Source organism: Pseudopodoces humilis, chromosome 1, assembly GCF_049639895.1.
Source record: "Pseudopodoces humilis isolate 2021_Gansu_Grassland_sample_001 chromosome 1, ASM4963989v1, whole genome shotgun sequence".
Taxonomy (NCBI): Eukaryota; Metazoa; Chordata; class Aves; order Passeriformes; family Paridae; genus Pseudopodoces; species Pseudopodoces humilis.
In genome coordinates, this window is record NC_142200.1 from 112100679 (window position 1) to 112118201 (window position 17523).

General features: G+C 38.9%; 1 protein-coding gene across 4 annotated transcripts in view; it reads right to left on the reverse strand.

The window, feature by feature from the left end:
• RBMS3 (RNA binding motif single stranded interacting protein 3) overlaps nt 1-17523 on the reverse strand; it is a 708653-nt gene that overhangs the window by 591469 nt on the left and 99661 nt on the right. For 2 of the 4 annotated variants that reach the window (XM_088051399.1, XM_088051407.1), the window contains exons 1-2: nt 13351-13824; nt 10548-10616 (exon numbers count right to left, since the gene is read on the reverse strand). Coding sequence is in view for 1 of the 4 variants with exons in the window: in XM_088051425.1 (XP_087907551.1) it covers nt 10548-10616 (69 nt within the window). In the remaining 3 variants the exon portion in view is untranslated. Of the gene's footprint in view, nt 1-10547; nt 10617-13350; nt 13861-17523 lie in introns of those variants that run through there. The other 2 variants (XM_088051401.1, XM_088051425.1) reach the window with 2 other exon arrangements.

Here is a 17523-nt window from a genome sequence, read left to right on the forward strand (position 1 = left end):
TGTTGGCAGCTTTTTTCTTTTAAGATGTCATAGCAAAGTCAAAACAAAGACATCTACCATAGAAGATATCAAATGACATATTTAATAGAACATGAGGCAAGATGTTTGTGTGTAACACACTTTGTCAATCTTTGCTATTAGTCAACACATCAGGGATACTACAGATAACATAATGAAAAGACCCTATTGTAAGATTATGTGCAGCTTCAAACAATATTATCTGAAGTTTATATGACAAGATCTGAACCTTGGGAAGAGTCAAGAATAATGTTGCTAGACACAGCAAGGCGATAGTTTCCTTAAAAGACTTACAGATTTAAAGAGTTCTGAATTCAATCAATCCACTATAGAATTTTGTTAGAATTCAACCATGTAGCTGTGTGAACAACAAAACTAATTAAGCCTGATAGTGAATGTACACACATCTTGCAGCTGATTGACTTTAACTGAATTATTCCTTGAGCTCTGGGGTGAGCTCATCCCTTAACCAGAAAATCTGCACAGGAGAGAAAGTTTAGCCTCATTCTTGAAAAAACACAGACACCAACAACTGTTTTTCCCCCAGTGTTAGGAAATCCATAACATGGTCAGTGTAAGAGAGCTAATTTTGGACACCAAGATCAGAGGCAAACTGGGCTGCAGTGACTCTGCATTGCTGGAGTTTGCAGTCCCAAGTGATATGGGTCAGGTAAAGAGTAAAGTTAGGCCCCTGAACTTCAGGAAGGCAAACTTCCAGCTCTTTAAAAAGATAACCAATAGGAGCCCCTGCCTTCAGGGACAGAGTAGAACAGAGCTGCTAGACCTCTAGGGAAGTCTTCCATCGAGTCCTAGAGCTAGCAATCCTCACGAGCAAGAAATTGGTCAAGGAAGGCAAGAGATCCACATGGCCAGGTAGGGAACTGCTGGTCAAGCTAAATGGGAGGAAGCAAATGCACAGTGGACACAAGGACAAGGTAATCTGGGAGGAATAGAGATGACATTCAGGTGTATAGGGATGTGGTGAGGAAGGCCAAGGTGAAGCTGGAACTGAACATGGCAAGACATGCAAAGAAGAACAAGAAGGCCTTGTACAAGGATGTTAAACAGAAAAGGAAGTTCAAAGAAGGTGTATTCTCCCCAATGAACAATACTGTCAAACTGACGATAAACAGATGAAGAGAATACTGAAGTACTAAACAACTTCTTTTGTCTCTGTCTTCAATGGCAACTTTTCTTCCTATGCCTCTCAAGTGGTTGCAGAGCATGTTGGGGACAACATTTCCTACTGCAAGTAAAGAACAGGTTCACCACCACCTCAGGAACCTGAGTTCCTAAGTCTGTGGGGCCCAGTGAAATGCATCCCAGAGTCCTGGGGGAATTGGCTGATTGCAAGGCCACTCCATGATATTTGAAAAGCCATGGCAGTCAGGTAAAGTCCCAGGTGACTGGAAAAAGGGAAAATATTGCACCCATCGAAAAGAATGGTAGAAAGGATGACCCTGCAACCCATGCCAGGCTCATCTCTGTGCCTGGCAAGATCATGGAACAGATCCTCCTAGAAGCTATGTTAGACACTGGGAGGACAAAGAGGTGATTGAGGACAGTCAGCATGGCTTCACCAAGGGCAAGCCCTTCCTGACTAGTGACCTTCCATGACAGAGTCACTACCTCAGTGGACAAGGGAAGGGCTACAGACATCATCTATGGTCCCCCATAACATCGGTCCCTCAAAATTGGATAGATGTGGATGCAATGGCTGGACTGATAAGTGGATAAGGAATTGGTTGGAATCTTGCATCCAGAAGGTAGTGGTCAATGGCTCAGAGTCCTAAAGGACATCAGTGACAAGTGATGTGCTTTGGTAGTCCATACTGAGACCAGTGGTTTTTAATCTCTCCATTAATGACATAGACAAAGGGCACACCCTGAAAGAATTTGCAGATGACATGTCTGAAAGAGGGGAGGTCATTCAGAGGGACCTGGAGAAGCCCAAGAAATGGGTCCATGGGAATCTCAAAGTTTAACAAGAGCAAGTTGCTGCACCTGGGTCAGTATCAACACAGCCTGGGAACAAACAGATCAAGAGCAGACCAGCTCAGAAGGATTGGGGGATGCTGATGGATGAGAGGCTGGACGTTACCTGGCAATGTGTACTTGCAGCCAATGTGCACTTGATCCGATCCAATCCAGTCCTGGGCTACACTGAAAGCAGTGTGGCCAGCAGGGCATGGGAGAAAATTCTGTCCCTCTTCTCCCATCTGGTGAAACCCCACCTGGAAAGGGGGTGCATCCAGCTGTGAGCTCCCCAGCACAGAAAGGACAGCAACCTGTTAGACCAGGTCCAGAGGAGGACTGCCACCCCAATTAGAGAGAGGAAGCACTTCTCCTGTGAGGAAAGACTGAGAAAAATGGGATTCATCAGCCTAGAGAAGAGAAGGTTTTGGGGTGACTGAATTGTGACCTCCCAGTACCTGAACAGAGCCTACAAAAAGATGAGACTTTTTGCAAGGGTGTGTAATGAGAGAACAAGGGGAAATGGGTTTAAAGAGAATAAGTTTAGATTAGATATCAGGAAGAAATTCTTTAGTGTGAGGATGGTGGGGCACTGGAAAAGTTGTCCAAGGAAGTTGTGGAAGCCTGGAAGTGTTCAAGGCCAGGTTGGATGGGACTCTGAACAACATGGTCCAGTGAAAGGTGTTCCTGACCACAGCAGGGGCTTGGAACTAGATGATCTTTAAGATTCCTTCCACAACCTAGGCCATTCTATGATTCTCCCCCATGAACTGCCCAGTGGCTACAAAAGGGTGATCTCATGCTTCCCTTTGGTACGGCACTGCCAACATCTCTCCTCTGTTGTACTACTACAATTCCCTTAAAACCTCACATCTGAAAGGTTCAACAACTTGCATCCTTCCTTTTCCTCACTAAATTCAGTCAAATAGGGAGCAGTCAGCATTCACAGATAAAATACCAATGAGCTTAACTTGCTAAGCCAAACAGACAAAAAAGACTTATGGGAGGAACATTGCTTGGGATTTCTCAAACTGAGTCTGCAGTTTTGAACTGAGGTTTCCAAAAGAGGTTGGGTGTCTTTCAGTGATGATAAAATATGTGTCACAGGGAGAATTTTGTCTTTATTGTTAAAAAATTTGTAGAATAATATAATTTTCAGTCTTTTTAAATCTTATCAAATTCTTGTTCTAGAAGAAAATTGTTTTGAGAGACAACATAAGTGCAGCTGACAGATTGCTTTTGGAAATGTTTTACATCTACAGAAGTCATTACAAATGCTGTTAGTTTCCCTCATGCCCAGCTCACACATTTCTCTAGACAAACCTGAGCAGACACTTAGCACAACACATACATTTGGTGTTTGTCATCAAAAGGAATTACACAACAGTTGAAGGGACCAAAAATTTTGCTGGCCTAGGGGAAAAAAAAATATAAAACAAACAGCTGTTTAGAAACACAATTTTGAAGAAAAGCCTTTTTTCTCCTCTGCGTGCTGCTTTTTAAGATTAGCCAAGCTATAGATGGAATCTTCTGAACCTCAATTTGAAAGTGCAACAGGATACCAATGGTATCTGACAGAGTAATGATAACTTCCCCTTCCTGAGAAAGGAAACCTGCTATTTCTTCCTCACACCTGTAGAAGAGAAATATACAATATTGTGTCTTGGAAGAATCCTCCTATGTTTTCATAACCATTACACCTAAAGTTTAACATTTATACATTACAATCAGGGGAAATTTAACATAATTAGTTTACCAAGACTTAGGTGTTGGGAACTAATGCCCAAATCCCATGCTTGGTGAAGAATATATGTCTAACCCACAGAGTAGACTAGAGGCACCAGATGCACAAATTGCAGAATAGAGCCTGCATTTTGTCATTCACAGTGACTATAAAATATAAGCCCTTCCTTTAAATATAAACTTTGTATTCTTTTTAAAGATACCATCAACCTTCATCCTGCTGTGTTAGTAGCTGTGTCAGACACAAAGTATTTCTCCACAAGTAGTTAAGAGCAAGCATGGGGATGAATCTTATAAACATCATTGCTTCCCTCCAGGCACAGGCTCTTACCCTATTGGAGCTTACAAAAATGCTTTATGTTCAATTCAGTCAGCTGCCTGGGGATTATGTCCAGACAACAGGTAGCATACCTTGGATGAGCACCTAACAGTGCATACATTTATATTTACTCATATTCTACCACTGACCATTAAAACAAAAAAAACCAACAAAAAAAATCTGATTCCTTATTTAGTTCCCTTCTTATTTCATTTACAAAAGCCTTAACTTTTCAAAGCTAAGTTTATGCTGTACTTTGGTTGGCAACAGACACAACTGCTCCCGAGTCTCATTTGGCTGAGTTATCTTCACACAATAAAAATAGCTTACGCATCCTGGTGTACCGATGCATTTAGCTGAGCAGCCAACTCAGTGTGCCCTGCTCTCCTGTTACTTGCAAAGCAGTCACTGAGATTAACTCTGCCCTTGCCCATGACCTTGTTGAAGTTGGGGTTGCCAGTGCAGATTCCTGTGGCTTTACAAAACATATTCCAGCTTCAATCTTCCCTTATACTGTCCTATGAAAATCATCATGCCAGAAGCAGCAGCAGCTCACAGATTTCACCAAGGAAGCATCAAACTTTGGAAAGCAGAACGTTTAACATCAGGTTTCCAGCTGAACCTACCAAGCTGCAGCAGAAAAGATGGACAAATGTATGAGAGGTGAGACACACAAGAAAAAAGAGTGCCTAATATTTTGTCTGCTGCTAATAAAGATTGACCTAATGCATAGGTCTATCTTTATCAATAGTAGATAAAAATCCCAAAAGGCTCTCATGTGCATAACATGGCATATACAGTGGATGTAATAAGAGCAGCAGACCTGGAATGCTGATCACAGATATTCGAATTTTCCAAACTTTCAGTGAACTTAGTGCAATATATGACGTACAAAAGAATAATTATGCTTCTAAATGTTTAACTAGTTAAATTTGATCTTGCAAGGCACTGTCTCCACCTCAAATTCAAATTTAGTGAGTAATCTAAAATAAACCTAACAGAGGCTTGTTGAAATTCGGTGAGTCCCTTTGGCATGTCAAAAAATTCATTTTCTAGCATTGCATACGTGATTTTTCCATGTGCTTATCCAAATGTAACCAGGATTGCAATGCAATGTTGCCATACTATGATGATGTATGGTAAAGCAGAATGCCTAGCTCTGAAAAGACATATTATGGAAAGGAGGTATTTAGGGATTTTTCACTCCATTTATTGCAATCCTGGAAGGTTTCCCTTATTAAGTTTAATTAAGCCCATTGAATTTTGCTACCTTTTCTGGGTAAACACCAAGCACCAGGAGGAAGGAACATATTCTGTGGCTTGGGTTGTCTGGTTTGTCTTTGGAAAGTTGCCAGATCTCATCTGACCCTTAAAAATAAGGGTTAACCCTAGTAGCTCGACTAAGTCACTCTCTTTTAGATGAGCACACTGGTGCAGCTCAAACCTAGGTCAACAGTGAAGGAATGTTGTTGCCACTTGACAGCTGTTCAGCAGCTTCTGGGAAAATTGTGGGTGTTCTCAGTAAGTTTTCTAGTGGACAGGCACAACCTTAAGTTTACTGCCACAGTGTGCCGTGCTCAGCAGAAAAGCAAAGGTCTGATTCATCAGGGAGACAGTGATAGTGACTTTCTCAATACTTTTTCCAAGTCAGACTTGAGGCACTGAAGGAAAACAAGCAAGATTCAAAGCAGCCAAGTACATTACTATTTATTGTGCTTTATTTAGTATTTAGAACTAGCTATCTTCCACCAGTTTAAAAGAAAACTCTCTTCCCAGGAATGGATCTTCTGAGCCATTGCTCCAATCATCTTTGAGTTCAGGTAGCCTGATAGAACCCATCAAGGAAACTCGGTATTACCTATCTTCCTGCTCCAAGTAGTCATGAATTCCACTTGGATGTGTCTTAGGCTACAACAATCCCAACTGCTACCAGAAGCCATACCTAGTTTGGCTTCCTAAAAATAAAATTTTCTACCCTCATGCTGCACAATTAATCACAAGGTTCATTTTGACCTTGTGTGCTGTGAAAAAGCCTACTGAACAGACACCTGTCTAATTATCTTCTTATCAACACATTACTGCTCCAACACATACACGGGAAGAATACAAGGGCAAAAAACAAGGCAAGGGGAAAGCAGGGACACACACAACAGGGACAAAGCAAGAGAGAGAAATTATTTATACTGAAATCTCTGACCTGAAATTCAATGAAACAGCTGCCACAGTATAGCTGGAATATCACCTTTCCTAGCTTCTGCCTTCCTGACTGGTATACTGGTATTTCCATCATCTCTGTTACAAAGAAACTGTATTATAAGCTATCATATGGAAAGCTAAAATATTTTGGCTGTTTGAAATATAGACACTACATTGAATGTTTATCAACATCCATTGTCTGCCCAGATTCCTATGAGAAACTGCTAACCACTTTGTACTAAGATACAGTATTTATCCCTGTGTTTAAAGAGCAGGATATTGAAGAAAAAACACATTCTGGCCTTGAGGCACTGATGCCAAGTTCAGAAATGGACAAAGCTCTGACTTCCAGCAAGGAAGCAATGAGCTTGTTTTCCCCCTACCAGAAAGTCAGAGCAATAACTCTGAAACAAAGCAGAAGTGGAGCCAGACAGAAGAACATTACAGAATCAGAGCTGAGAGCCCTCTTGTCCTGTGGCCCATTGGACATAGTTTTGCTTTCCGCATTTTGTACTTCATTAGCTCATAAACTAATGCCTTGCTAATAGATATGAGGAGGAGAAAGATGCTGAAATGTTCTATATTATTTTTAATGACATTTAATACACGCCAATTATTCTGCAGGCTCATTTAGCACCTAATATTGAAGAGGCATTTGAATATTTCTAGAAAGTAATATAATCTAGGCATTTCTAAAGATAGTCTTGCTAACAACCGTTGTGCAAGAGACCTGGAATATTGCCACTAAGATGCCAGCCGACAGTAGAGACCAAATGAATTGTCAGATTTCACCAGCTCCCTAGTGTGCTCATGAGCAAGAAAAATCAGCCTATTACTATCTTCTACCTGCATACAAGGTGGATTTATTTGTGAGATCTGACTAGGTGCTACTGACTTTTTGTCTCTCATTAACAGATAGGACATAGCAAATTAGGAGGATTGTTATGCCATTACTCTTTATTTTAAGACACTTTATCTATGGTTTCTTTCAATGCCTTGACTTTAAGCTGGTATCTGAAATATGTGCTTTCTTCTCTTTTTTTTCCAAGTGAAAAAAGAGGGGTTTTCTTCATTTTTACTAGCACACATTTCTCAAGTCATTACCAGTAAGGAGTGAATTGTTAATGTTAAAACTGCTTTCAGGGACAATCAAACTGCAAAGCTGATTGCCTTGTGTCCCAGCCTGCCTGTATACCTGATTCCTAACATCAGACAGACTGTCCCATGCAAGGATTTGCCATCACTATAAGAAGCTCTGCCTTGGCTGTCATCCCACTCAGCAAAAGCAGCATAGTATTAGAAATAGCTATATCATCATGTCTGATAAAGTGCCACTTCCTCATTCATTTTCATCAGTGGTAAGAGCCACTTGCACTTCAGGAAGCAGCCTTCAGAGTACCACAGAAGGACTAAGTTCAGAGCTTCTCTCAAAATTGCTGCAGACTTCTTCACACATCAAGCAATGCCACTAGCCAAGAACATGGTGTAGGCAATTTTGGTTCGTTAGCATCTACATATCCTCCTTGATTCCATCCCTCAAGGCAGTTTAGTACATCTGAAGGCAGTAAGATCCCACACAGCTCCATGGATGCTAGTTCAGAAGCTGAGATTTGGTATGGCTTTCCTGCCCACTCCTCAAATTCCTTGAATTCAATAAATTAATTCCTTGAATTCAAAAAATCAAAACTTTTAGACTAGTGGCTTCTTATTCTGACATTGAGAAAGAGGAATGCTTGAAAAAACCTAGCTTGAACCAGTTACTAATGCTTTCTTCCCAGGGCAGTCAGAAGGAACCTCTAAATCAAGTTTCAAAGATGCTTCCCCTGCAACAAAACACTTTCCCAGGCTCAAGAGGCAGTAAAAAAAAAAAAAAAAAAAAAAAAAAAAGAAACCCAAACAACATTTTCTGAACAGCTTCATATAAAAAAAAAAACCTGAGCATACAAATTCCATGTGTCCATGAGAGCAATGAGTTGATAGAAACTTATTAAAAAACTCCCCAGAGAGCATATTTGAGATAGATAAACATGCTTCAGTTTACCCAATACAAAATATAAGCGTGTCTGGGTAGCACAAAGTAAAACAAGTCAGGGAAAAATGTGTTCTTTTCTGTGACTCACTGACCCCACCCTTTCAAATCTCTCACTTAATGGACCTTCCAACTTCACATAGATAGAGGAAATGAAAAAAGAAAAGCTCAGGGGAAAGAAGGAAGAAATCAATTTAACTTTTAACATTTCTTAGATGCATCAAAACTCTCAGGTATGTAGTTCTATCTTCACTGAGTACACTGCATGAGACTAAAGAACATGCAGACTATGAATTTTGAACTTTAATCTTTTTCTTTCCTGGAAAGCCATCTTAAAAAAAAAAAAAAAAAAAAAAGAAAAAAAAGAAAGTTTAAATAAACTATATATAGATGCTGGCAAGTTGCAAGGCTGAATACAAATCTCTTATCCAATACAAATATTTTGCCACTCAGCTCATGAGAGCACACAGCAGTATTCCAGTCTCCCAAACAGAACTGCAGCAAGCCTATACATCCTCACAGTTGGTACTGGCATTTATAATATCCATGAGGCAAGTTTATAAGCTTATTAAACCCAAAACACAGAAGAAAAAAGCTGACAATAAACAAGGAAGAACAAGAAAATATTAGAGTGGAAATGACAAAGGAAAATGAGAGTTAAACATAAGAGGTACAATATATGTGGAGGGAAATTACCAGGGGCATGCTTTAATACATTAGAACAATTTTTTTTCCTGCAGATGTTGGATAGCCTAGACATACTTTCAAGCAACATTCCTGGTAGTTAATCCCTCAACTCTGCTAGTGGTTTCACAGGGTTGTAACACTACAATCTTTATTATGCACTTTAAGTTTCCCTCCCTTCTCAAAAAGGAAATCAAGTGCGTAGAGCATAAGGTGCATTTCATATGATTTGTTGGGATGGTCTCCTCCTGACTTAGGAATTTGTCTCCCACTAACAGACAACTGCAGACACACACAAGAAGAGGGGAACAGTGCTCATGCGTATTAGTTATACTCCAAGAACTTTTTCTTGCTGTCTAATGCCTTAGGATGAAGCAAGCAATAACCACTGAAAAGAGTTAACCTTTTGTATATGCATTCTTCACTTTTACCCTCAACAGTAAAAATTCAATGTCAAAAAAGTGAAAGACAGAAAAAAGGGAAAACTTTGCAAGCAAAAGAACCACATATTTAAATGAAGAGAATGCACAAAACTCTCAAAATACTTTGTGAAAACAGAACTATTAACACTGGGAAGATAGTGAAAAAGGTAGCTAATAGCCCCTGAAGCACTTAGCCACATTTTTTTTTCCCCATCCTAATCTGAATACAAATTAAATTCATAGTTTTTCCCTTTAGTTTTTGAGGCCAAAACACAACTTAGTGGAAGTTTCCTGTCTTAGTGTACAAATGTCCATGTCCTTCAAAAGGGAAACCCAGCATGTCAGATCATGGGTTTGTTCACCACAGTAATTTGAATTTTCATAGTGTTTTTGGTTTTTGTGGTTTTTGTGGTTACTGGGATTTTGGTGGTGTTGGATTTTTTTTTTAAATGTATGTAGAAAGAGGAAAAAACAAAAGTAGATGCTGGAAGAAAGCAATGTCAATACAATTATTATTGAAAAGACACCTGAAGAGTTTTTAAAGAAAGTTGGTTTAGCTGAAATACACTGTCCTTTAATAACAGAAGCAAGCCAAATCCTTGTCTATAGTCAAAAAAGTCTTTTGATTTTGATAAAGTAACAGAAACTCTGAATACCATTCAAATTCTTATAAAGACTCATTAATTATAATATTGTTTCCTGGCTATCACTTCAGAGTTTCTGGCTTCAATGTCAATTAACAGGTTTCCTGGAAGTTTTGACCATTGAAACCACTTCACAAAAAAACCCTGGGGCAGTGGAGGGGGAAGGCTAACATAGGAGAACGTGACTTCATGCATTGCCAAAGCAGATCAAACACACACACTTGTAGCTTAAGTGACAAGATGCAAAGGATAGGGTGATCCAGCCACAATAACCACCCCTGACAAACCAGAGAGGCACCACTTCATTAGAGGAGGCACAGCTGTACAAGCTCCTCCATGAGCAGCAAGTGCACCCAAGAGTTTGCCACAGGATATCCTGCAACAACCTCAGAGACCAGCATGATCTAGAGCTGGGATAGTGCAGATAGGCAACACTCTCGGATCCCCTCACGGATTCATTTTAAAAGGAAGCATGTGTCAACCTGAGCTTCATATCCTTTTTGACAAGGACATATTACCTGATGGGGCTGTGAACTGGACCATCTGCTGTAGGAAGGAGCACCAGAAGTCTTGTTGGCTGTAGGTCTCTGAAAAATAAAAGAACATGTCAAATATTCATCAACATGTCCATCATACACACAGGCAAATTCGCCAAACTCAACCATGTAAACACGTATAGTAAAAAACAAACCCAAAACAAGAGCCTCCAGAAGCCACAAATATTGGAGAGTTGTACTAAAATCACATAGATTGAAGTTTGCTGAATTTGCAGCCAATGCTTTGTTCAGCTTCAAAACTCAGGACCTCAATATTCACTTAAATTTGAAGTTTTTCCCCTAGACTGCATATTTAAATGCTAAAACCCAACCTAAACTGAGGCTACAAAGCACTATCCATCAGGCAGATAATTTACTCAGATTAAGCAAACATGCTGTAAAGGAAGAGCAACTGACTTCAACTCTCTGGACTTGTGAAAACCTTTAACACTTTAACACTGTCCCAACCAGACCCTTGTCTCTAAGTCAGAGAGACACAGATTTGACAGACAGATCAGCCAGCAGGTAAGGAATTGGCAATGGGGTCACACTCAGAGTTGTGGTCAATGGCTCACTGTTCAGGTGGAGATCAGTGACACATGGTGTTGCTCATGTGTTCAAAGGATTGAAGGAAAGGTGCCAAAACAAAACAAAGCAGAATTGTTCTTTCAGAATCACTTTACCTTACCCAAGTTTCATTTTTTAAGATTTTTGGAATATGTAGCTGATTATTTATATACCAACTCTCTTTTAAAGAAAAACAGTCTTTATGATTTATACCTACATTTCTTTCACCCATTTCTCTAATTTTTTTTTCCCAAAGCCCTAAGAAAAAAGACCATATGATGTACTTTCACATCCATAGCATAATTCCATATCATGTGTGTCACACATAGACTTTACAATCAAACATCCTTTCATAGTGCAGAAGAATCAATGCAATATGGCATCTAATAGAACTCCATCAATTATTTTATTGCGCATTATCTCTGGCTTCAAAATTATTTTACACCATGAACTTCAGCACTATCTACTCCCAGTTTAGGCTAGAGACCTTCAAATCTACCCCTTACTTGTGTGAATTTGATGCTTCTAGAAAATAAAAAATAAAAAAGCAAACAAAAAACAACCAAACAAACCCACAGGATACCACAGCCAACAACCAAGTTTGTTGCAAGCATATCACTACTATACAAGCTCATGTATTACAAAGTCTTCATGACAACAAGGCTACTTTTGTCAGGAAGACCAGTTAGGTTTAAGTTTCTTTTGCATGAGATCTGAATTCAACCAGGCTTTCCAGACACAAGATATTAATTTATCAGTACATTCTGTCACCAGCAGGATGCTAATAAGGGGGACAGATTCATATTTGAACCATATGGACATAAATTACTAAAAAAATGCAATTATGACAATCCATGTGAGATTTATACCACAATATAGTACATTCTTTGTAAGTACGAAAATAAATAGCTTATGGCTTTTAACACCCAAGGATATAGTACATTCCTATGCCAATTATAACCACCAGGGCTTATACATCATTACATATTCTAAAGCTGGCATGTCATTCCAACTAACGAGAAACAGCCACTGCTGGAATTGTATTTGTGTGTTAGTCTATCAAAAAGCAGTTATTTTACAAATTTAATTATTAGCATTACTGTATAGTGTATTTATCTTCTCCTAACCACCCTTACAAGGACAAGCATTTTTAATGCACAGATACACCACGTAACAGAATAACACTTGCTTTTGATAGAAACTTCAGAAAAGACAAAGTGCACGCAATGCTGGTGTCAGCTTTGTGAAAAACTGTCTCCATCTGCTTCAGAAGAATGACTGGGCAATCTCTGAATAACAAGTTGAATAATTGAATGAGATAGCTAGAGTTTTTTCTAGAAGCACCTGGAAGGCTTTTTCCAACAATATGCCTTTCCACAAGCACTGCACACCTTTGTTAATTAATATATATGTAATGTATGTCTGCCTTTAGAATCATCCAGTAAAACTGCATCTTCATCCTGTCTAAACCCAACTTAATACCAGTCATAAACACCAGTCTTGGGTTTCATTACTTACTCCAATACCTTTAATAGGTACATTTCCTACACAGCAATCACTCTCTTGAACTTTTCTGTCTCAGTTTCAAGGACATCCAAAAGATAAATATCCCACAGAGAAACAGTACTGCAATATTACAGAGAAACAGGCAAATCCTTTCCAGGACAAACACCAAGCAAACAAATACGTCCCAAGACAAAGGCAGTAGATTATTTATTTTTTTATTAACTTTACAAAAAATAAAAGGTTAGAGCTTCAGAAGTGTTTATAAGACAATTTTGATTTTCCAATATGATTAAGAAGGCACTTTAAAAAAATTGAAAATAGTAATATAAAAGATCTAAGATCAACTTTTATTATCCTTCCAGGCTTTTTTTTTTCCTTCTCCATTCACAGACCTAGAAGCAGGCTCACTTGCATGTTCCAAGGCAACCAGACTACTGTGTTAAAGAGCAAAGGCTTGCACTGCTCACACACAGAAGTTCTGCATCAGAGCAATCAGAGTAGATTCTGAAATATCTAGAAAATACTTTCATCCAAGCTTCTGTCTAGGTTCTGAAGTGCAACAGGAAAAAACCTGAAGGCCAGCCCACAAGCCCTGCTCATCTCAGTGGTGAAAATATTTTAAAAGAGTGACTTAAAAGGTTATGCATGAGCAAAATCCAAACACCGTCACCCTTATTTTACTGCAACCAGTAGAAATTAGACAACCACCTACCTCTAGGAATATGACTCTTCATACAAAGCAACAAAGGTCATAAGCCAGACCACATGGTCTGCTGGATGAGCAGCTTTTGCATACAGTTTTCACCTCAAAAATCTCAAGGCGTTGCATTTTCACAAGCTATTTTACCAGGGAGAAGACAAGCTGCATTCAGCCATTTAAGCCATGTCCCTTTCTTCAGTTAAAATCACCTCCCACGTCACTCCTCCTTTTGAGGAAGAAAGAAGGAGCACAAACACAGAACATTTAAGAATGCTCCCTCTGGCACAATTAGCACAAGCCCTGGACATAAACTTCCTCCCTGGTCTTGCAGAGCTCCCTAACAGCATTACTGAAACCATCTAAAGCAAACAGCCATCAACATTTCAAGAACCTCTAGCAAGTCCCTCTCTTAACTAACTTTATATCCATTCCGCATTCCCAGCTCATTTCTGCTCCCTAAGCTACCTCTCAGCCATATGCAGATACAAAAACTCCTCCCAACTATTAAAAACTAATTAAGTCTGACTGCCTTAATTACCTGCTCATCCAAGCTGTTCCTTATGTCCTGGCCCCTTCCCTCATTCCCCGCCCTCTGTGAAGAGAGGTCAAACTCACTGAGCTGCAGGTGACACCAGTTGTTTTAAAAGACCACAAAGTTCTGCTGAAAATTTTAGAAAGGTTTAAAAATCCCAGCAGACTGTCCTTCCAAAGGCAATAAAACTGGAAACTGGATGTATGAGCTTTGTACCTGAGGAAGAAATGGAGAAATGGAAAGAAAAGAAATGGAGAGGAAAGCTGGTGGTCTGCACACTTGGGCCCAGGCAGCAATCAGTATGAGAGGAGAAAATCTTATGTAGATTCAGGTGCAATGCTTCAAGCACATAGCCAGCTGCCTCCAAATCCCAGTGAGACCAAGAAAAAAAGTACTTCTCATAGCAGTAAAGTGGCACAAATAAAAGAAGAGTAAATGATGCAGTATATGTGCAAAGATGCTTTTTTTATATGCAGCTCACAGGAAAACTGTTTTCTCAGAAGATCCCTACTACTGAGCACAGTAGATAACATAGCAAGAAGCCAGGAAAAAAAACCCAAAACTTTTAGAAGAATACATGGAAATCAATACAATGGAGCATTGCTCAACAGGAGAGTTCATGGAAATATGTGTTACAATTTCATTCTTGGGCTACCAGTTAACTGCATGCAATACAAGCCAAGAACACATACAGTACCTAAATAATTCCTCAGTCAGTCAAGGAGAGCTTCAAGATAAGGCCACACTTCAAAATTATGAAAGAAGAGAAAAGTCCAGAATTACAAGTGTCATTACTCTAACAATATTTCTAAAAGCAGAAAAAAAGAAGAGTATATATTCTGATAGCAAAGGCAAAGTTTATGACTTGTTCTACACTCAAATAAACTTACAAAGTCTTCTGATGGACATTGCAATTCATCCCATAATTCTGGAAAAGTATCTTGAGATGGGATGATTTACTGTCTGGAAGTACCTGTCTCTTTCTATCCACTCACTGGAGAGAAAGGCTAAGCAGGCAGTTTAATTGAGACATCTAACTGGGGATGGCTAATGTTAGGTGAAATTAAATCTACCCACAGTCCCTGTTCTCCTTGCTACCAAGGGACCTGAGCAATTTGTCCTCTTCCACGTTTCAAAGGGTTATTATGGTAGCGAATTTGTTATGCAGTTGAGGTACTTGTGAACTGCCTGGTGAACTCCCACAAGCTGTGTCAATCTTGAAAATGCAACTCATTAGAGAAGACATGAAACACCATTTTGACTTGCAGGACTTAGAATTTTTTGGCCAAGCAAGTAGGGAAGAAAAGAATTTTCTTTATAAATAGAGAAAATAAAATATGAAAATAAATGGAACATATACTAAACATATAGTCATATCAAAACTATTTTCCTTCCAAAAAAATCTACTTAGACTTACACCTGTAGTACTCTGAGAATTATAGTTACATGAAACACCTGATATAACACCAGTTCCTTGACTCTTTGGTTTTCTGGCCTAAAACCTTGCTGGCATTCAACTGGTCTCTAGTTCATCAGGTTTACAAGAGATGCTGCTTCTTTAAAGAATATAGTCCATTTATTTATGTATAGGCAGATATGAAATTGAGGAAATGTTATGCAATGTCCAATATCTAGATTTCTTTTTTTCTAGTATTTACTATGGAATTTCTCTGATTTTCTCTTAAATTAAAAAAAAAAAATCCTGAACAAAGTAATGGAGACAGCTGACAAGTCAGTACGATGTTAAGGCACTGAAGTTAGTTCTCTGAAGTTTGGTTTTTGTTGGTTTTTATATGGAGTTTTGTATATCTGTGACTTTTGCAAAGAGGAACCAGCAATGTTATGTTAAAAAGAAACAATATTCAGGAGAGGCTTCTTGTGAGACACATGCCTTTGGGGTTAGTTGTTTATTTTTTTTAACAGCGGGAATTTATGAAGAAAACACAAGTGAAAAATAAAGTTTTAACTTCTCATACTATAAAGGACTATAATATCCTTTATGACTCTCCAGGAACAAATAATGGGCAAAGTCCTTTTGACATTAACCACAGCAGACTGGAACAGTGGGAGCTGGTTTTTGAAGTATTTAGTTTTATTTCTTTTTCCTTATTGAGCTTATCCCACAATAATGCAATACAGAAAATGACAAGTTATTAATTTCTATGTACAAGGTAAATAGAAATGGTGACAACTTATCTGGTACTATCTGATCAAAAATGTTTTTTAGAGGAATTACAGAGTCTGAAATTTGAACCAGTGATATCTCATGAAACAACACAGACTTCATGCCTACATATCAATCCATACCTGCCTCTGGTCTGGCTCCAGACACCCTTAAGCCATGCTGATTCTCTGTGTGAGGTAAGACCTCACACACTTGATAATACTAAATCCTTTACAACCTCTTCCTCACAAACATCATCTCAAGGGATCAGAGAAGTCAGCTCAGTGGAAAGGGTATCTCTTCCAATCTGGTATCACACCTGGGTCCACAGGGGAGACAAACCCCAGTAAAGCCTGTTCATTACAAATGTGCTGCTCACCCATGAAGCCATTTTCACTTCTGTGCAATAAATATACACAATTCCTTGCTCCCTTCAAAACCTCATCCCATTTTTCAATACCAATACTATGTTGGAAATTCATAGCTAGCACTCTGGACATAAGACTAAACAAATTCCAAGTACTTTAAATATCCATGGTTTCTTCAAAACCACAAAAGTTAAAAATCCTTCAAAATTTCCTGGAAAACTGTCTGCTTTCTAGAGACGCTAGCTCTACAAAATTGCAGTGATGGATTTTATTTTTTTAATATTTTTAATTTTTTTTTTATTTTTTTTTTTTCAGAAAAAGGGAATACAGAAAGGGTTAGATGATGAGATTAATAACAGGGATTTCATTTCATTACAGCTATGCAGCAGTTTTTACCACTCAACAGCGAACATTGCTGATTATGGGGGTTAGGACACAAAGCAATGTTGACAGCAGTGAAAGGATGGTACGTGACATGACATTATGGTCTCCTCCTCCATGCAAAGGGTGCATGAGGCATCCTTCATCTTGCTTGGAAGCTGAGAGAATAGCATATGTCAGAGTGACATCACTGCTTTGCAGTGATGAGACGATGCAGCGGAATCACCAAGTATGTTGCTCCATAGAAGTGTAAAATCAGGAAGAAGACATTAAGAAAGCAGCCAATCTAGATAGAATGTCAGGACATAAAATGTAGCAGAGTTGCAAGAGGTAAAGTTTTTAAGTAATGAAATACATTAATAAGTTGTGTATGAAAAAGTGTGTAGTGGGAAAACGATCTTTCCTTAACACTGTTACACAATGTCATTAGGGATTACTTCCTCTAGCTTACAGAAATCAATGCTACGACAGGAAGAGACAGAGCAGTAGAAATATTGACTGAGCTGTCAACCATAGGAGTACATCTCGCTGAACCTGTGGGTCTGGGCTTTGATGAAGCAAATACATTCAATAGATGTTTTTATAGGAGCTCAGGCACTCACTCAAACTACTCACATTTCATATCCACTGTCTAGTCTCAACTTTCAACATAGTGACTCACTCTTTTTGAGATGAAATTGCCAAAAGTAGTATATGTCTATCACTGACCCCTATCCATGGATTCTTGACACCTAACAATT